The 20,899-nt window shown below is 36.7% G+C and overlaps 2 protein-coding genes across 3 annotated transcripts; one reads left to right on the top strand and one right to left on the bottom strand.

The window, feature by feature from the left end:
• Positions 1-317: 317 nt before the first annotated feature.
• Positions 318-1,585, bottom strand: LOC116202933 (chitinase 10). The gene is made up of 2 exons (XM_031534572.1): positions 958-1,585; positions 318-863 (listed from the first exon to the last, which is right to left on the bottom strand). The coding sequence occupies exons 1-2, from the start codon at positions 1,443-1,445 to the stop codon at positions 497-499; spliced, it is 855 nt and encodes a 284-aa protein (XP_031390432.1). The 5' UTR covers positions 1,446-1,585; the 3' UTR covers positions 318-496.
• A 15,489-nt stretch (positions 1,586-17,074) lies between these two features.
• LOC116202344 (probable WRKY transcription factor 47) lies at positions 17,075-20,683 on the top strand. Of its 2 annotated transcripts, none has more exons than XM_031533868.1 (6): positions 17,075-17,424; positions 17,565-17,639; positions 17,767-17,907; positions 18,692-19,054; positions 19,180-19,293; positions 19,481-20,683. In XM_031533868.1, exons 1-6 carry the CDS (start codon positions 17,179-17,181, stop codon positions 20,174-20,176), a joined length of 1,635 nt encoding a protein of 544 aa, XP_031389728.1. In that variant the 5' UTR covers positions 17,075-17,178; the 3' UTR covers positions 20,177-20,683. The 2 variants fall into 2 exon arrangements, with proteins under 2 accessions (XP_031389728.1, XP_031389727.1); XM_031533867.1 differs by having other exon boundaries at positions 17,767-17,925.
• The last annotated feature ends 216 nt before the right edge of the window (positions 20,684-20,899 follow it).

Below are 20,899 nucleotides of genomic sequence, written 5' to 3'. Positions count from 1 at the left end.
TAGTTGACAAACTGTACTTTCATTATACATATTTTACATGTTTATAGGAATTCGTAATACTCTCGAAGTATATTGTGATCATAACGAGTCCAAACCTGAATAAAGATTAGTCTTAACTTACTGGGTAAGGATGTGATTTTTGACCAAAAAAAAAAAGAGAGAGAGAGAGAGAGAGATATGTAAACAAGAAAATATGATAAGGATCAGGTCACTTGGCTTGGGACAAAATGTTGGGACCAATAAGGGGATGATGATCATGAAGTCGATAATCATTGTCATTTTCTCTTGATGCAATTCCTATTGTAGGCTGTAGCTCATCCACCCAACTTTGGACCACTGACTACTAGAATCTTTTATTAATTAATACCTCAGATCTGCAACAAGGAAAAAGGAAAAACTCAAAAGAGAATAAAAAAAAAAGAAATTTCTTCCACACATGTAGCAAGTAAAAGCTCTTCTTCGCTCCGGTTATTGGTCGGAACATAGTTTAACGTAGTTAGAAGTGTTTCTGATCTTCACAATCTAAGTTTCGTCCGGTATCGACATTGAACAGCTTGGAGTATCTTCGGAAATAGCCGATCCGATCATTGACCCTGCTGTCACCAGGGATCCCGCATTCAAGACCCCCGTTGATTATGTTAGTCACGAGGCCAAACCCAGCAGTCCTGTTGGCTGTGAGGTCTGCTTCTGTGGGCACGTAGCGCCCCACCATGACATCGTGGCACGAGGGCTTGGGCTTCTGTTCGGTCATCCAGAACCAGAGGGCCGTCTTGAACGCGATCAAGGAGTTATTCGAGACTATATCCGGGTTTCTCAGCCCATCAAAGCCCAGTGCCTTCCCCGCGGGGCCGTAGTTGAAATTCCTGCAAACGGATCGAAAGAATCCGAAGCACCAAATTTAGCAACGACATGTGCATACATTCTAGACTCTGCACATACAGCAGTATAATTACATACCAGGATAGCTGAATGGGCCCTCTTCCCTTGTAAGACTTGCCCGGGTAACATGGCCACTCCGTGTTGGTCGAGTCGCAATAGTTGCTTTGCGGCCTGATCTCCTCCTTGAAGCACAGGCCCCAGGCATAAGGCCCATCCGGAGCAGTAGCCCACCCTCCAGTGGTCTCATGCGATATCTGAGCAAGGAAAGCAGCGATCTCCCGTTTACGGGTGGCTACCCTGCCGGTGTTCCCAAAACTCGGGAAGCAGTGCGCTGCCCGGATGAATGATTCGTAGGTGTAGAAGTTTTTGGCTGGGCATGCAGTGTCGTCCTTGTGGAGGAATATGGAGTCGAAGAGGTCTCGGGTGATCAGGGAAGAGATCGAGTGCATGCGCGCGTCGGAGAGTCTCCATGATCCTACTAAAGAAAGCAGGAGAAGCAGCAATGAGAGCTGATGAGTGAGAAGGGAAGAAAGAGGAGCAGGAGAAGAAGAAGAAAAAGAAGCCATGGCTATGGTTTGGTGTGCAATGAGGAATAGTTTAGGGTTCTTATATTCATGAACGTTGCTGGAGGGCGCGATGCAAAGTCAGAGGTCAAAGCATTAGACTGGTCAACTCAGAAGTTTATGGCATGCATTGGCACTGTCGATATAATAATGTGATCGATAGCATTTCAATGATTATCTATCTATATATATGCATTTGTGTATGTATATGTATGTGCCGACAAGCTAGCCTTCATCTAGTATATGCATATATCTATTTTTGCCTAGATTTATCTAAATAGGTCGATCAAATTCGTAATTTAATTTTTTTATTACAAAATTTGTAATTTAGTAAATATGAACCAATTCCATGCATCCGACAATTAAACGTCCTCCTTACCAAATAAGTCGAATAGAGATCAAGCTGAGGGCAATACACGGCCAAAAGTGCAAATGTCGACACGCTGCAATGAGGAAGATATTATTTAGTGCGTGGAAAGATTCGAATCAAGAGAGCCTAATTTGATCCCCTGTCAACAAGACTTTCCACATTCTATTATTTCACTTTTTCTATTTTTAAATTAGGTAAGAAAGAATGTTCGTGAGCCTGGTAAATGAAGGTGAAAAGATAAAGATGCACAAATACCGTATTCATACTGGCAAAAAAATCAAATCCGATTTTTTTTTTAATTCCTATTGAAGGACGTCTGTCATTGCACTCATTCCCTTTCTTGGCCAGAGGTCGTTATTGCATGTTATCGCTTGTTGGTGAGCTAAAAAGAAAAAGGATTTTGATTCTGTTGATGAAGGGAAAGTGCCAGAGGAAATGATAATTTATTTTTCCCACCGAAGTATGTCATGTATAATGTCGACTTTGACTGAGTTAATTACATATATAAAAAGTGTAAATATAAATAAATAAATAAATAAATAAATAAATATATATATATATATATATATATATATATATATATGGCCGGCCTCAATAATTATGCTGTCATATTTTTTAATCTTTTCCATGTTAATGGGAACGTCGAGGACCCAATCCCATGTTTTTTCCTTTTATTTATCGGAAGATAGAAAGGTCAGAATCTGAAAATACAAAACAAAAACAATTATGTAAGAAGAAAAAGAAAACAAAAATGGAACATGGAAATCCCAATCAGATCAACCATATATGTAAGAAGCTTCTTAATATTCGTCATATAGAGTTGACAGTAAAACTGCGAGCCAAGAGTCGGGCAATCCAATCTGAGCAAAACTTACCTTCTCGATGAGAATGCCTGATCTCAAAACACCAATGCCTCTTCATGTAAGAGCTCCCCTGATATGCTGATATACATACAAGAAGAAAATTGGGATGAAAATCGAAATTTGGACTTGGTCCAATTGGCCTGAAATCCTTAAGTTTAAATTCTTGGCCCAGGCCAGAAATTTTCAATTCAATGAGGTTGTGCTTACTTGAAAGAATGAAACTTCTATATTTATGCTCTCTACAGGATAACACGCGACTTCATTTCGGCCTCTTTTTTTGGAGTTGAGCAATGCCTTTAGCATCGCGAAAAGTCTCCCGTCGTACATATCATACAAATGAAGTAGAGCATCTATGGACATATCGTACATATGATGTGGAGTGTCTGCTTGAACTTTCGAATTGGTCAGGAATTCAATCATTTATAAGTTTAGTTGAAATTTAATATGGTGTAAGAGCAAATTGCATATTCTTATCTCGTGGTCAGGAGATCTCAAGTTCAAAAGTGGAAGTGCAGCTCGTCCCAATTGTCTCCTCACCCGAGTGTAGAAGGAGAAGCCCATCTCATGATCAGTAAAAAAACATGAGCAAGGAAGTCGAAGCTTGACCTAGGGTCAATTATTAGGGCAGGTGTTCAAGTGCCATGCAAGTTGTCAAATATCACACGTTGACATGAGAGAGCTGGTGTTGAGAGTTTAAAACAAAACAAAAATCTCTCATTGACCAAACAAGAGTTTTATATTTCACCAACTATCAACTCGAATTGTTGGGTTAGAGATGAGCCAAATCTATTATAAATTCAGTCAAAATTTGACAAGATGGTGAATACTAGTCGATAATCTATCTATAATACAAAATGTAAAGGAGAATTTGATTAATTATGCATTAAGTTCATCGATATAAATGATTAATTCTCTTTTCTATAAAATAATTCAATTTTAATATGAATCATTTCTAGATAATAATTCATTTCCTGTAAATAAGTAATTAAATGCGTACCTATAAAAAAAAGTAATTAAATGCTTATTAATTTATATAAGTTAATAATTTTAATTTTATTATCTTATAAAATGATTCATATTAAAAAATTTGAAAATTTTATACACTAAATAAACATAAATTTTTATAATAGAAGTATACACTCTAAAATATTTTCAAAAGATGTTGCATTTGTATTTTCTGCTCTTAATTATATTGTACTGATTATATAATAATTTTCATATATAACATTTATTATGTATATGCATATGTAATTTTTTCATCTATAATGTAATTATGAAGAAATTTATATGTATTATAATTTGTTTTATTTTGTCTTTGTCATTATTTAAAAATTTAAAAATTATTTTTTAATATTTACATATAAGATGTTATTTCAATATGAATTGTAATTTTTATAATATTCGGTAGGCATATCTATATTTGTAGAAATTACATATCTATAAATATTATTGTATTGTAATATTAATTGGGAGAGGTTCATTTTAGAAGAGTTTATTTCATGTATCTATTCATTTATTTATTATGATGGTTAATTCAAAAAATTAAAATAAAGCAGAATAAGCATATTTGATTATAATTTGAAATGCTTTTTATTCATTGGATGCATTACTCGGTAAGAGAATTAAAAGTAATTTTATCATAATTGTGTTTTTCATATGTTAATTTTATGACCTTAACTTACGGATATAAGTTTTTATTTTTTGTTATAGATATTGGAATACAAACTTATCAAAAAGCGAAAGCTTCAATTGTAATAATCGTCTCTTCAAAATATATTAGTACATATATGAATATAATAAATATGTAAAAAGCCTGTGCATGGCACGCCTAGTAGTCTAGTTAACAAATGAAAAGAAAATTGACTACTTTACGTACTATATTAATCTATTTGAATGAAGAACAAAATTTGCTAAATTAAGAATTTATACATTTATCAGAAAATGTGAACAGCATATTGTTAAATTAAGTGGTGTACTAATTAGACTATTGACCAAATAAATCTTTCTGCCTCACCACGCACGGGTCTTCTCTAGTATAGTAATTATTCCTACAAACATATATGTCCCGCACCGAATATCTGCTTCGGTCAATTCTTAAGATAATAGCTTGCTACATAGATTTGAACATTCATGAATTGTTGGGAAGCAGCCATTCTTGGACTGGTTTGAGCGGCTTCCAATCACATTGAAGGTAATCGTACAACGTGGTCGAGAATGATGGAGCGTTCAAGCAGATAGGCCCGGTTTCGTCCGTAAGGCTAATTGGCAATCAACTATTATAACTATGGCAAAGAAAAGTTGAGCTTGGAGAGATACTATTAGAAGGGGACAGAAAAAGCCCCGCTGGCGAAAGTTGAAAGTTGGCATTGAAATCTCTTAGTTTACAGTTGAGAACGTATATCATGGTACTAATAATTTTATTTATTAGTGTTTTTTTTAATTACGAGAAGAATAACCAATAATTCTTACGACTAAACTAATATTTTTGAATTCCTTTAAATTGTGATTGGCTGGGGCCCGACATATGGTCATACGATCTTTTGTAGGGCACTGAGGAAAATTAAGGGAGGGGAGGAAATAAAAAGAAATAAAGGGTAACAAAAATTTAAGAAAACTGGTAACTTCAGTTACAAAAACATATGCTAGGAACAAGTTAATTAAGAATGACAACAGAGGAAGTATGCATAACATATCATTGTCATTTACTATTGATCCAATTTCTCTTGGAACCTTATTCACACCACTTAGATACAGATTGTTTAATAAGTTAATACTGGAAAGGGAAGTCCTTTAATCTCTAGATTATATATATAAAATAATTTATTATGGGATATGATGCAGTTGATGAAATGCACGTTCAAAGAGTACAGATTTTATCCGCTCCTAGGAATTCGTGATCAACGTTTAAATAAAGATTAGTCTCAGCTTATTAGGTGAGGATGTGATTTTCGACCAGAAAAAAGAGACAAGGACGGTCACTTGGCTTGGGACAAAATGTTTGGGGCCAACAAGGGAGGATGATCATGCAGTTGATAATCATTTTCTCTTAATCCAATTCCTCTTGGAGCTTATCCTCCATCCTCCTCCCTTTGGATCACTGTCTACAAGAATCTTTTATTCCTTTAATTTAATTCCTCAACAATCCCTGAAGAAAATCTGCAACAAGGGAAATGAAATCTTCCATGTAGCAAGTAATTAGAACCCTTCTGGTTATTATTACATAGTGGGCTGAATCATGGGAACGTCACGTCGAGGACTTGATCCCATGCTTTGTTTATACATGTGCACTGATACACATATAATAGCAAGAAGTAAATCAGGATGAAAAACGAAATTTGGACCCGGTCCAACACTTTGGGCTGGGAATGCCCAATAAGTTCAAATTGTCGGGCCGGCCCATGAAATTTTCAATTCAACGAAGAGGTATGCTTCATAGAATGAAACTTCCTTGTATGAGCACTCTCTGCTGTGTAACATACAACATGTTAATCAATGCAGGGAGAATTTTATCCTCTTAATTGGCTGACCTAGCTCGAACTGAATTAATCGGGGTCTGTTGGACTTTCGAATACCGGAGTACACATCTAAAAAATCCAACATGTTATATAGATGATGTAGGAGCTTGACATGCTACATCGACAACCAATAGAGCATATCAAGCAAGTTTGTTCGGTTCGTATGAGGTTTCCGGGTAATATCAATGGACCTGTTAATATGTATATATATAGAACCCAAAACTTGTCATGAAATATTCGAAGGAGCTGTTTGTCCATGTATGTGTGGTTGGCAACTGATTGATTCATCGTGGACCATCGAAATGGTCTCCACAACTAGCTCCTTGTGGCGAGAAGCATATCGATAAACTTCCAGGTGACATGCAGACCTCTTGGGCGATGCAACACCAGGACTCTTACATGCTGACCGCATCGTCAGCACCGATATCTTTATCAAGGCCATTAAGTTCTGGTGAAACTTGAATATGGAGTAGTCAATAGTCAATAGTTGATACTTTAATTGTATGAACTATACTAAGGGATTGATGGGTCTGCTAGGATCAATACTAGCACCGGTTGTTCATTTTATCTAATTATATTTGTGAATGAACAGAAAAACCAAACAACACGTTACTGAGAAAGAGTTGCAAGGTCGTTGCCGTTGTGTCCACATTTATGACCAGCAAAATTGGGGGACCCACAAAAAAGGTCATCTCAAAGTGGGCCTAACTATTTGTTTCGGAGGAGCGGGCCTTCCCGTGGAAACAATGCACAAAGCAATCAGCAACAAAGCGGCTTTCTCTTTCCCTTTCTTTTTCTTTTTTCTTTTTCTTCCCGAATATCCTTTACAAATGAGACACAAAAACATAAGATAAGATAGATAGGATGGGGGAAATATAGGGGTATAGAAAGCTCTACGGGTGCAAATCGAATTAACAATTTCTTGATCACTGATTGAGAGGATGATATATACAAGTGCACCAAACTGCCTTTCTTAATGTGTACTAGGTGTTAACCCATGCGTAGCTTGGGAGTTGTGGCTAGAATATGAGATCGGCTAATTTATATTTCTCAAAAGTTAAAAGAATATCAATAAGATATAAAAAATGTATAAACATTATATATTGTGTGTGTATATATATACACAAAAGTATATATTCATATATACTTGGAGAGGCAGGGGCAGGTGTATTGGGGTCAGGAAGAGTGGAGAAATTTTAGGAGAAAGAGAGGTAGTCGACAAACTTAATTTCATATGCTTAATTTGTGAGAAATAGCTCTATTTATATGAATTTTAGTATAAGGACAATTAAAGTATACGAACAACTTTTTATATATCAAGATGCCTTTTCAAATTCTCAAATAATAATTTTTCATTTTTCAAGAACGCATTTTAATGTGTACTGAAGTTCATTTAACTAAAGGAAGATGGGATAAAAATGGGTGAACACAAGAATCTCACTTGAAAAATTAAATTAATATGACAGTCTAGAAAACAATCAATCACGAGCTGAAAATTTAAGAAAAAAGTATTATGATGGTTTTTCATAAGTGCACTGTATCGATTTTTATATATTATAATTGATAATTTATTTCTTTTGTCTGGGGAGATACATAATAGAATCATATTAATTGAGAGAGAGGAGGGAGGTAGTCAATTCCAAATGGAGTAACGTACGTGCCAGTTAAAATGTCTTGTGAGGTGTCCTTTTTCCCGTCACTAGTTGAAGAATTTTCCTAATATTCAATGCCTTTTCTAACGTATAAAACGATCAACTTGACCACTTCCAAGTGCAATTCTATTCAAGTAAAACAAACACACTTTCCTTTTCCTCCACCAAACTCTGATTAATCAGCTAGCTAGCTAGCTATGGTTAAGTAATTCCAAACCTCTTGGAGCAAAATTTTCACATCCGAGACGCTAGCTATACGCTTTCACCTCGGAAACACTTTTTTTATGAGATCATGACATATTATCCACCTTGAAAATGATTAGTTTGTCATGTCGATAAAATCCTCTGTTACAATTTAATTAGAAAAAGAGAAGATCAGTGGCCCTTGAAGTGGCCTCCACAAGTGGACCATTGGGGATGATCAGCTAACACCTGTCTAGGAAAGGATAACTAAGTTGGACGAGTCCCTTCTATACAGACGAGTCAAATTGCATATAAATCAAAGCTCGTAACTGACAATAACATAACTAATTAATTGGTTACCTATCCTACTTAACCAGATAATTTTGGTTATTTTTATTCTTATTCCAATATTGGTATATCTCAATCTCATGACCTTAAAAATGGTGTAGCGTAGTAGTATAAGTCATTGCCTGTTGATCTAGAAGTTGTAGGTATGATATCTAGTAGGATTATCCATGTCCCTTTATTAATTGTTTATGATTTCTCTTTTATTGTGTTAGGTCTTGAACCTTTGCTGTAATTGGAAAAAAAAAATTCAGGACCTCAAGGTATTAGATGAAGAGGATAGAACGTGAGGTCTAATATATGGAGTACATGTTTACTTAATTACTTACAACTCTTGCTAAACACTACTTGCACATTAATATGTTGGTTGCGCAAAAGTATATATTGAGATGCATGGTTTGACGTAAAAGAACAAGAGGAATATTGATTACAATATTACGTGTCACCACCGTGCTACTATATAAATTAACGTAATTTGACACAATTAACAAATTACTAAGCTTATCGCTCGTCAAGCCAAAGACGCATGCCGAAATGAACAAACGTGGGATAGGGCTTGAAAAAAGAGAAGGTGGAATTGAGAATCAACCTCATCCATAACTGTCTCTCTCTGATCTCAAGTACCTAGCAGGGTGATAGTAACAAAAAACAAGGAGTCAAGGACATATCTGCGCGCGCACACACACAGATATATATATATAATACCCCCATAATTAAATGATTCAACACTTTATGTCCAGAAGATTACCATTAGTTTGATTTCCCAATCGAATTTTAAAATTTTAATTCTAACTTTAATTATATCTACTATGCAACAAAAATATACTCTTCAAAATAAAAAAGGTAGAGCCCATACATAAATTCACATATACTTTCATTATACTCAATTCAATTTTTAATACTAAATTCTCTCAATTATTCATTACTTTTCCACACTTTTTCTCATAATTCAACAATACAATCATTACAACCCAATTAAAATCAAAACTCAACTCAACTCTAAAACCAAATACACCATTAGAGAATCGTACACATTATTTTGATGAGGTCCACGACCTTGGAGAATAAAAATCGCCCCTTTAACACACCATGTACGACTGGTCACACGCTGAGAAATTAATATATGTGGATTATTGAGATATATTATCCCACACGGAAAAATTAAAAAGAAATTCACGAGTTTATAAGTGATTGGATATCACAACCTATCGGCTCGAATTTTTGGATTAGAGATAGACCCAATAGCTTATAGGCCCAGTGAAATTTTACACGGTATTAGAGCTGATTATGCTTTTGCGTTCATGTGGTCTTACACTTTGAGACAGCTAAATTGCGCCTCATCTTAGTACTACACAAGTGTGGCCTTATTATCAATTATCGTCCCTCCTCTTGCCCGAGGTGCAAGAAGAAGTCAACCTTGTGATTAAGTCCCGAGCTCGGAAGTCCAGATGTTATTATGTGAGGACGGGTGTTGAGACATATTGTTCCACAGAAATCCACGAATTTATAAGTGATTTGGTATTACAACCTATCGGCTCGAACTTTTACATCGTTACGAATACATGATGATATATCTAATCCTATTTAAATTGAACAGTGCAACATAATTATATAAACAATTGGTTCGGTCGACAAATCAAGTGCAATTTATTACTTGGAAATTTTTTCCAAGTTCATACATCGACTTTCTTATCAGTGAGGTCATTGTTATTATCTCGAGACGACGATAACAATGGCTATTATTATAAACTTAGCCTCCTAATTAGCGATCAATTGTCGGCATAGATAATCTCTCTTTTCTGCACTTGTGGCGATGGATATTCATATGATGATCACTGATCGGTAGATTATATATAATGACATACATATATGTATGTATCCATATGCGATAGATCAGTGAGAACGAGCTCATTTATTTCCATTAGCCCTAGAGGACAATATATATATATATGCTTCCTCAAAGAGGTACATAGAAAAAGTAAAAAAAGCATTTCTTCGTCAGTTATCACCACAAAAACGTACATAATTAAATAAATATTTATATGAATTAATTACTTTTGTCTTAACATAACAATAATATGGAAACGGCCCAAAAAAATAAAAATAAATAAAAAGTCCGATCGTCCATGGTTGTATAGACTTCGTGCTTCCCATAACGAGTAGCACTAGGAGAGCTATAACTCTTGGATAGAGGGAAGGACCGTCGTCCTTGTAGAGGAAAACGGGAACGAAAAAGAAAAAAATAGTGGATATATTTCACGACTAAAAATCAAATTAAGAACTTCTTAGTTTTTAATATATACAGAACGCCAAGGATGAATTGAGAACTCCCTCTAATTAAAATTAAGTTCATTATATCTATATGGACAAGTTGTCCGATCGAAAAGGAAATGTCTTTCGCTTGGTAGGGGCGAGTTCGTCAAGATAATTACAAATTAAGTTGCCTACGCACAGCTACTTGCAGAATTGATGAAGACAAGAAACTCCTTGACGGGTTCGTGAAGAATCTTCGGTAGCTTCTCAAAGGTCTAGAGGTCGAAAGTGATTTCTAGAGATACGGCGGAGAAAAGCCAAATAAATTATAGAGAAAATAAATATATCGTCATGCCCCTTACCCGTAGAAGTTTGGTAGGCAAATTTTCCTTTATTTTTTCCCACTGTATACTCTGATATTTGAAAATCTAATAATCTTTAACTAATATGGTATGGGCTAGATCTCCTACTAAGGAGTAAAGCTCTATCAACATGAATTTTTTTTATTCACAATATTGAATTCGAAACTTTACTTAAGAGAAATAAGTCTCAAATTGCTCGAATCAACCGCATTATTTTTTTACACATTTATGATTTGGGTTTATATATAATGTAGAAGAGCATACATATTATATGCGTCAAGAAATCGTCAGTTGACCTAATCTTTGGATCCCCAAAAGCAAAAGCTAAAATAGGGCTGCGATTACATATACGATCATGGTCATGAGATTGGGAAGCCCTAAGATTGATCTTTATGATTTGAGTTTTAAGAGCAAGTAGGCCGGTCAACTTGAGTTTGCATGGGAAGCATGTGCTTCGAATTAATGACTTCTAGCCGGGAAAAAGTCATGTATGTAACGGTGATACTATGTGGTAATACCACAAGACAATAATGATTTGTCATTTTAATTTTTAGTATGTAAACAAAAATAGAAAAAATCTATTATTAACAAAAATAATTTACTGTTAACCAAAATAATATTTATTTATGTATCTTGTGGCATAATCTTAATATCTAGGTAGTACCACCGTTGCCTTTTCTCTGGCCAGGCCTTGTTTCCTTTCTCTTCAAAAGATAAATGTTTTTCTTTTTTTCTTCTTTCTGGTTAGAAGGAACCCGTGAGCCTACTAGAAGTGAAGGTAAATAAAAAGCCACAGGAATTTTGATAATCGGTATTGAGATCAGGATCTCTAGCTCGAATATGAGATCGAGATTGCTGTCACTGCACTAATTAAACTTCATACTCGTTTAAAAACTAATAAATTAATTAGATTCCATTTCGTTTATCACAAGCTCACGTGAAATAGATCCAGCTCAAGATCTGATTATTATCACACTTACCTCAATATGAGGATTCATGTATACTAATGCATGCGGATATCAAAGGGATCATTTAAACCCATTTGAATTCCTTGATAGGCTTGGTACGCATATCTAGTGTTGTAGAAGTACGCTTGCTTGTCAATCGGGTCGCATATAGCTCTTGTCTCCGTGGTCCTCGTCCTACCGCATATTTGCAAGCGCATCAAAGGTTAGTCTACACAGGTCCTGCCTCAAATGAGAAACTTTCTGATAAAATTCTCGTTAGATTGATCATCAACGAGATTGTACTACGAATCAGACAATCTGCTAAATCAAGTTACAAGTATAAACGAAATTTGTGCAACATGTTCTAACCGAAGGAATCAATAATGCAAATTAAGATCAACGATAATCGATATAAGGATCATTGTAATAAATTCTATTTGTGTTACGAGTTACGTGGACCCACCCAAGCACACACAACGTTAGGGTGGGGGCGTGCAATGCCGTCTCGTGGCAGCGCCGCTTTCTTTTACTGGCTGGTCTCTCCCTATACGTCTAGTGTGGTTGCAGTTGCATTGCATGTGAGCTAAAACAACTATACAATTATTAATTGCGTGGAAGCGAACCCTATCTAGCAACTACTACTAAACTCTTAACTTTTTATGTGTATATGTAATTTTGTTATTATCACTGAAAAAAAAAACTAATGTTTATTTTTTGGTATTATAATTAAAACGGGACTGTAGAGGCTTCCCGTGTAATCAATTTCCCTCGTAAAATTAGTAGTAAAAAGCTCCGTATTGCACCGAATAAAAGGGTTTAGTGACTTTAGTCTTGCCGGAATGGACATGTACACTTAGGTTAGGAGACGCATACGCATCTTTTGTATTACATCAAGATTATTATTTTTGTTAAAATATTGTTTTGATTTAAAAAAGAAATAATGATATACAAATTATGCTATGAACAAAATGAAACTACAATATGTATATACACGCACACACACACACACTAAAGATTGATTTTTTCTCGAAAGTCGAAACCCTACAAACGTATGAGAATAAATACACACCCAAGCCATATATTGAAAATACTAAATAAAGCAAATATAGTCTCGTGTCTGGATTAATATGTACTTGGTTTTGGTATGGGAGATAATAACAATAACAATAATAAATAAATAAATAAATAAGTAAATTCCACGTTAATTAGAGCCACTAACTAGGGTTTGCATGCAGCAGATAATTAATATGTATCGTTGGTTTCTTGCCTTATTTATTTAATTACTTTTAAAATTTTTGAAATAATATTTAACGTAAAAGGGACAGGTATCTTTGGTAGTTTGTCGGAAGGTCAATCCCCTTTCCGCTTACGACAATATTTGCGATCGGGTGTCCACGGCAACCTCCCCGGCCAGCGAAGAAAAATCATGCCCTGCCCGCCCGAGCCGATCGAGTAGCTCTCAGCAAAAGCGACTCCCTGCATGCATTTGGCTCCAACGAATTAGATCCATTGATTAATAATTGCAGAGGTGCCCCAGTTTTCCAAATTCCATGGACAAAGAGATCAATGGTGAGAAAAAGAAAAAGAAAAAAAAACCATGAAGCTAAATTGTTGAATCGTACGTTAGACGGGTGGATTTCGCCTGCATGGATATAATGCCTTCCATTCATTGGAATATATCATATAGACCATTATGGGATAGAAATGATATTAGAAGCAACGCTTAGAAAATTGTATTGCTGTCAGTATTGATAAATGTTTATTTTTTATATTCCAAACGCTTTGTCTGATTGTACATTTTATATATGATTTCTATATAGTCGGGAACATGACAATATTTTCATCTAGAAGGTTTAGGTTTAAAAATGTCTTTCACGTTGATGTCGTATATATATATATGTGTGTGTAAGTTAAAAAATCGAGAGATCATTCATTGACTTAAAGGAACACACAAGACAAATACCATCTACCCTTTCTCTCCCCTATTTATATTTCTATTGAATGGATCATATACAGACAGATCAAGATCATTCTCACTGCTTCTATTTTAATTGAGTCAGAGAGTGACCTTCCAGCTGGGAGCTTCTGGTCTGATCAAATGGATCAATCCGGCCATCTCCAGTTCAATATCTATTAATAATGTCTTCTCCTTATTGACAAAAATTTTCCACATCTTTGACCAATTAAACTGAGATCTGTTTTTATTTATTTATTAAATATGGAAAAAAATGGTGGTTACTGTGACATGCATGATCACACCCGTACCACATTTTTCTTTTCAATTAATTCCATTATTCATCACTTTCCTTTTTTACCTATTGAAGGAAACTGAGCCTTCTGTGTGATTGCAATATATCCCGTTCAAGCTTAATTCTTGATTTGTCAGTAAACTTTTTCTTGGAAAATAAACGGTCCACTAATGCATGTTGGAGATATATAATAAAGTTCTAAGGCTGAGATGTTAAATATCTATATAAAATTAAAGAGGATGTAACGCAATGACGCACACTTTCGCTTGGTAAGAAAGAGATTTCAGGCTCGTTACTTGTCGTGAGACTACCCGAGTCTCTTTATTAGTAATTAGAATTTCTATTTCGTTGTACTATCCGTAAACCTCTTTTTTATTTATTTCTATTTTATTGTACTAAATCTATAAATCTCCTTTATAATAATAAAAATTCTAGTTATACACCTCAAATAAGTCGGCAATTTAATTAATCCCTTCGTGTGTATGAATAAAGTGTTTGAATGTCATAATGTAACACGAAAATTTTTTGGATTTCTTCCGTATAACACAACAATTTTCCATTAAAAACTGTGATAAAAAGTTGGCGTGGCACTATTTTTTTGACACTTTTACTCGCGTGGAAAATGAGATTGTGCTAGGTGATATAAATTCTTCAAAAGTTATCTACCGAAAAAAAATTCTTTAAAAATTAGGTGAGAGCATGTAAGAAAGGTAAAACTTGTGCTATTTGGTGTAATTCTCTAGATAAACATGGCAATTGACCAACTCATGCACACGTAGGTACCGCTTTAGTTTTCCGTCACATTTTTATGGTAAATTGACGTTGTATTATAATGTAAAAAAATTCAAAATTTTCATTGATCTACCTAGTGAAATTAAAGCAAATTGTGTTGTCTTGTTAAATTTTTTTTTTTCTAAAGCCCGTGTTATATAGTTTAATAATTAATAAAGCTACAAATGTGTATCTTTTGTACATATACATATTTGTAGCTACAAATTCTGATTGATTTAAAACTGCACGCATAATTATGGGCAAATATTGACGTGACAATGATTTATTGCTAATACAAAATTTATTAACGATCATTCTCATCTCATTAAATTCATTTGACAAGCAGATCGGAATTTTAGGATTATCAATATTTAATCAATTATTTTATTAAGTTATTGGAAATGAGAAGATCACTGCAGTATGCCACAAGTCATTCCTTTCAATTATTATGAGTATATTGTATATCTGTAAGTAAGATCTTCCGAACGTGCTGAAGCAATTTTAATTTTTTATGAAGTGAGGATTCCCATCAGAAAATGATATGCTAGCTGATATACTATTAGGCATTTGGTCTTCGCATTTATTTCTGGATCATCCTCTCTAAAAATATTTTCATCTATATGTTTTTCTACCTATATCATTTCTTAATACCTATAGAAATTAATCGAGTGTTGCACAATGTCATGCGCTCACCCGGAGCCAAAAGATTCCGAGTTGGCCTCCTAGCATTACAAGAAAATTAGAGAAAGGATGTCCAGTGTAGTAGTACAAGATGTCGACTTAGAATCAAGAATTTTTTAGTTGAATCCTCACTAATAGAATTTACGTATTTCTTTACTTCACTTTATTGTTTATTTTATATTAGGTCATGGGCCTTTTTATGACAAAAAATTATCTCAGCATGACGTGAAGAAACAACATAAACTAATAATTCCAAAAAAATAATTCTAGTTATAAATACGAAGAAAAAAGGAGCTCTTCAATTTGTTGTCCGGTTGAGGAGCAATGATCAAAATTACATGATTATTATTGGAATTTCTGACCAACTTACTCATACTGGCATATGTATACTTTTTCAAATAAAAATGAGAGCATTTGAAATCTTGTCAATGGGTCCATGAATTTCACGACACCTTGTAAGTCATAAATAAGGGTCATGAAATCAATGTATAAATGAAAGGGGTGTAGTGCAGTGGCTAACACTCGTAACTTAGAGGTTCCAAATTCGATTCTCATCAGTGGGACTACCTGTATCCCTTCATTTAGATTTCATTTCAATTTTCTTATACTAGACCATGAGCCTTCTATTTTAACCGAAAAAAAATAAATTTTATTTATTTTTGCCAAGCTCAAAGGCGCAATGGGAGGAAGGAAAGGGAGATAAAAGATGATTGGGGATAATAGCCGAGCCAAGCCGATTCAAAATTTCAAAGATCGGCTTAGGACAGAGGCCGGGTAAGCCGTTGACGTGGACAGACCCATGAGTTGACGTGCGGGGGTAAGGAGGAAAGGAAAGTCAGTGGGATTAGGTAATTCCTTTTCCTTCTCTATTCTATTCCGCGGTTCCATTCCTGATTCCAACAGCTACTGTCTATATAAGTAAACCACCGTCAGAGAGAGCCGTGCCGTCAACTCCGTTGACCTCTGAAGACGCTCCCCTCCCAACCTCCACGTGGACTCCCCCTCCCGGATCTCGCCGTACGATTCGCCACCCCGCCGTTATCTTTTAACGGCGCTAATAGCAACTTCCAAATCTAGCTCACATTTATAAGTTTTTTTTTAAAGAAAAATTCGTGAGTTTAATATAATGAAATAAAAATCTTAATAAGTAATGAAGGGATACCGATAATCTCACCGAGTATCGAATTCGGAACCTTCTGATTATCAAGTGAAGACGTGCGTAATATAAGTTACGAGCTTTCCTTAACTCAAGATTGAACACCCGATCGACCAGCGGCTTTCCTCATGGGGATATAATGCTACATATGCCCTGCATCAACCTTGACGTCACGTTAGAAAAACGGCTGGGCCCACTCCACGCCCTTTCTTTGTGTGGGGCCCGCCTGGTTACATTATTTTTGGACCCCCCTTCTCTTCCACAGAGCGACTTGGCTAGGTTGAAAAGGCTACTCAACCACTCTTCCCTTTTCAACTTATCTTCATCCCCAACCCCTCTCTCTAAAAGTCTCCCTCCCTCTCCATCTCTCTCACCCCCGCCCTTCAGTCATGGATCATAACAGGAGATGCCACGAATTGACGTTCTTGCACTCCGGCAACTTCCTCCGTGAAGCCCCTGTCTCCACACCCATGGCTGACTGCCATGCTGGGAATCCGAGCCACAACACGATCAACCGGCCTCCGATCAGAGAAGTGGACTTCTTTTCCGTAAACTCTCGGGACAAGTTCGATGATGATATCCGAGAGATGAAGATGAGTAATGGATCAAGACCGACATCCAAGTCCGACCCCCGTGTAAGTCATGTGCACGGCTTTGGTCATGTTATAAATATCTGTTCTCCCCACATATACCATATTTACCATTCTTGAAGTCACCGCGCACGATCGGGAACACGATATTGTTTTGATAATTGATACGAGCTTGATGATTGCAGGATGGATCAAACTTACTTTCTCTGCATTCGGGAATGACTAGGACAACGGGCGGTGAGGATAAACCCGACGCCGAGGTAAGTTGCACATATACATATTCATTCATGCATAATTAACCTAGCTAAAAACGAAAAACCTAGTGCTCCATATGCGATATTGATGAGCAATAGAGCATGTTACATAATCAATAATTCCTTTCATCAGTTGAGAGTGCTCGAGGTCGAGCTGGAGAGGTTACACGAGGAGAACCGGAAGCTAAGAAGCATGCTGGATCATATCTCCAGGAATTACAGTAGCCTCCAGTCTCAGCTTCTCATAGCCATGCAAAAGCAAGCCCATCATCAGGTTCGTCTCCAAGATAAGGTGATTATCCGATCGGAAATCAGTTCATCTCAAAAAGATCAATATTGGTATAAGATTGGAAAGAGATCAGTCCACCTAGGTTTTAATTAGCCGAGTTTCTCGGAAGTTGAGACGGGGTGGAAATTATTAAATACAAACTAATATCGGGAACTGTGCTTCCCTTGATCCCCTATCACCTTTATCTAACATATATAATATCTTAATTAATTATTGAATCATTTCCGATTTCAGTAACCCTTTGTTCGATTCTCAAAACCACCCCCGAAGAAATGGAAGACACTTTTTTTGAGTATTAGGAACGGGTACAACTTTTTCCTTTCCTTATATTCGACTTGTCAATTTGCTTGACCTGAACACATATTCTAACGATCGATGTCTGGTCAAATACATGTCTCGCTCGGGGTCCCCTCCGTTTCCCTTAAATCGCCAAAGCCAAAGGTTGCCTATGTCTTGTATTACATTTTTTTTCCCTATCATATGTAACTGATATCCACTTCTCGGCATCCAAATATTTCATCGCTTTTCTATCGTGTCAAATTGTCCTCATTTATATGGTAGTGCATTTCGACATGATATACGAAACTAGCTGCCTTTACTTACGATTCTTTAGTCTAATATTTGTCAAGTAGTTTAATTATCATGGACGTGTAGCAAGAGCAAAGAGTTCTAATTTATTAGCGCTCTGTTAAATGAATGCGATTCATGTCAGCTATGAAATTAATTTAGGATCTTTGTTCATATTACATGATGTTTGATTACCCTGCAGGAAGTCATGAAGAGCAGGTCAAGTCCAATTAAGTCAACTCAGCAGTTGACGGACCGAGGGCCACCAGATGTAAATGATCCGAAAGTCCCCGATGAGAAGACGACCGGAGAAGCCTCATTCTCTCCAACATCTAACATGGAGGCTCTGTCCAAGGAAAGCGACCATCTGATTACTCCAAGGAACAAGTTCCGTCAAACCTGCAGTCTTAATAATGAGGATGATAATGTCGATCAGATGTCTCAGAGCTGGGGTTCCCCAAGAAATGATCCAATATTGAAGCCGGAACAAGCCAAAGATGACCAACCGGAGCCGGCCTTCCGGAAGGCCAGGGTGTCGGTCCGAGCTAGATCTGAAGCCCCATTGGTAAATATCACAACATATATTATCGCAAGGAGAACATCAAAAACTTTTGCCAGAGGACTTCCTAATTGCATAATTTGTACGTAAAATGATATTTTACAGTTCGCAGTATTTGGTTCTGTATTCAGATAAGTGATGGCTGCCAATGGAGGAAATATGGTCAAAAGATGGCGAAGGGCAACCCTTGTCCTCGAGCATACTATCGGTGTACCATGGCTGCTGGATGTCCGGTGCGCAAGCAGGTAATCCTCATGCCATTGATCTGATTGAACCAGCCAATAAAAGTTCCAAGGAAATATCTTAATTTAAACCATACCAAATTCTTTAAGCTATCGTATAAGTTTCAAATTGGTCTATCTCGTATGTTGTAAAATTTTGATGCATGGCCGATAATTAACTCAAAAGAAAAGACACATATATTTTCTACAGGTGCAAAGATGTCCCGAGGATAAGGGTATCTTGATAACAACCTATGAAGGGAATCACAGCCACCCTCTGCCACCAGCGGCTATGGCGACGGCCAGCACCACCTCGGCTGCGGCAGCCATGCTTTTGTCAGGATCAACCACTAGCAAGGAAGGCCCAGCTAATAACAACTCCGCCCTATTATTCCCTTCGTCCATTCCATATGCCTCAACGATGGCCACGCTCTCGGCCTCTGCCCCATTCCCCACTATAACCCTAGACTTGACCCAAACTCCCAACAGTCTCATGCAAACATTTCCACGTACCCATCTACCACCCTCAACTTCCACGTTTCCCTTTCCCTTGCATGGCTATTCCCAGCTTGCTGGGCTAGGGTTGGGGCATACGATGTACGGTGATGGCAGCAGTCCTGGACACCCGAAGCTTCCCGTGCTACCAGTACCGGCCATGCAACTCGGGCAGCACCAGGCTTCCCTTTTCGAGACGGTCAAAGCCGCCATCGCCTCTGACCCAAACTTCACTGCCGCCTTGGCTGCCGCCATATCCACTGTCATCGGTGCGCCTCCTGGCAGTGCAGATGGAAGCAATGGCGGCGGCAATGGTAGGAACGAGAATTCCACCATGGCCGGCATTGCTCCGGTGCTACCTGGGTCCCCGCATCTTCCTCAATCTTGCACCACTCTCTCCACCAACTCTTGAGTCTATAATTGCCCACACACGTACCTCTAGGGTTCATCCCAAAATACATTTCAAAGTCCCCTTTTCTTAAAGTTGGGAACGTGCGTGCACACCTCCATTGGCCGGCTGGCATCATGTTGATTAAATTCATCGAATACTCTTGAGGTACAAGTTGAATCTTCTGATCAACTTGACGTTCTATACCAACTCGTTCTTGCAATTGCAGTGAGTCGGGATATATAAAATCAGTTCCACATTTATTTTCCCGAATAACCTTGACTATAATGTTTAATAACTTCATGTTTGCCAGCCTTGAAGCTGCCGCTAGAGTGGAGTATAATGCAGGTCGGGTGGGTAAATGTTGTAGAAGAGAGTTTTACCCGGAAGCTACCTTTGTACAAAAATAGTTAATTAATATGTCTTGTATGATAAGGTGAATACAATGAAGAAGACACAACCACGTACATTTTTACCCTTGCATATATTTCCTGTTCATATATATCTATCAATGCATATATTTGTGCCTTATATCATTAGTTTCATATATTGAAAATTTTCCTTTCTCACGACCTAGCTAGAACTAGATTAATCGGGACTCGTTGGGTTTCCAGATACCAGAGTAGAAAATTTTCCCTTCTCAATATTATCATATTAGTTTTTTTTTTGACTCATTGGCCATGGAAGACTGGAAGTGAAATTTTGTCTTCCATATTACATCACTTGTACTGTGTGAAATTATACAAA

This window comes from Punica granatum, chromosome 4, assembly GCF_007655135.1.
Source record: "Punica granatum isolate Tunisia-2019 chromosome 4, ASM765513v2, whole genome shotgun sequence".
NCBI lineage: Eukaryota > Viridiplantae > Streptophyta > Magnoliopsida > Myrtales > Lythraceae > Punica > Punica granatum.
This window is presented reverse-complemented; position numbering and strand designations above follow the sequence as displayed.

Excerpts from the sequence above, each read along its gene's own strand:
- LOC116202933 (XM_031534572.1), bottom strand. The coding sequence starts at position 1,445 with ATGGCTTCTTTTTCTTCTTCTTCTCCTGCTCCTCTTTCTTCCCTTCTC. Across the intron at positions 864-957 it reads GGGCCCATTCAGCTATCCTG|GAATTTCAACTACGGCCCCG; the intron begins GTATGTAATTAT and ends ATCCGTTTGCAG.
- LOC116202344 (XM_031533867.1), top strand. The coding sequence starts at position 17,179 with ATGGATCATAACAGGAGATGCCACGAATTGACGTTCTTGCACTCCGGC. Across the intron at positions 17,425-17,564 it reads CATCCAAGTCCGACCCCCGT|GATGGATCAAACTTACTTTC; the intron begins GTAAGTCATGTG and ends TGATGATTGCAG. Across the intron at positions 17,640-17,766 it reads AGGATAAACCCGACGCCGAG|TTGAGAGTGCTCGAGGTCGA; the intron begins GTAAGTTGCACA and ends TCCTTTCATCAG.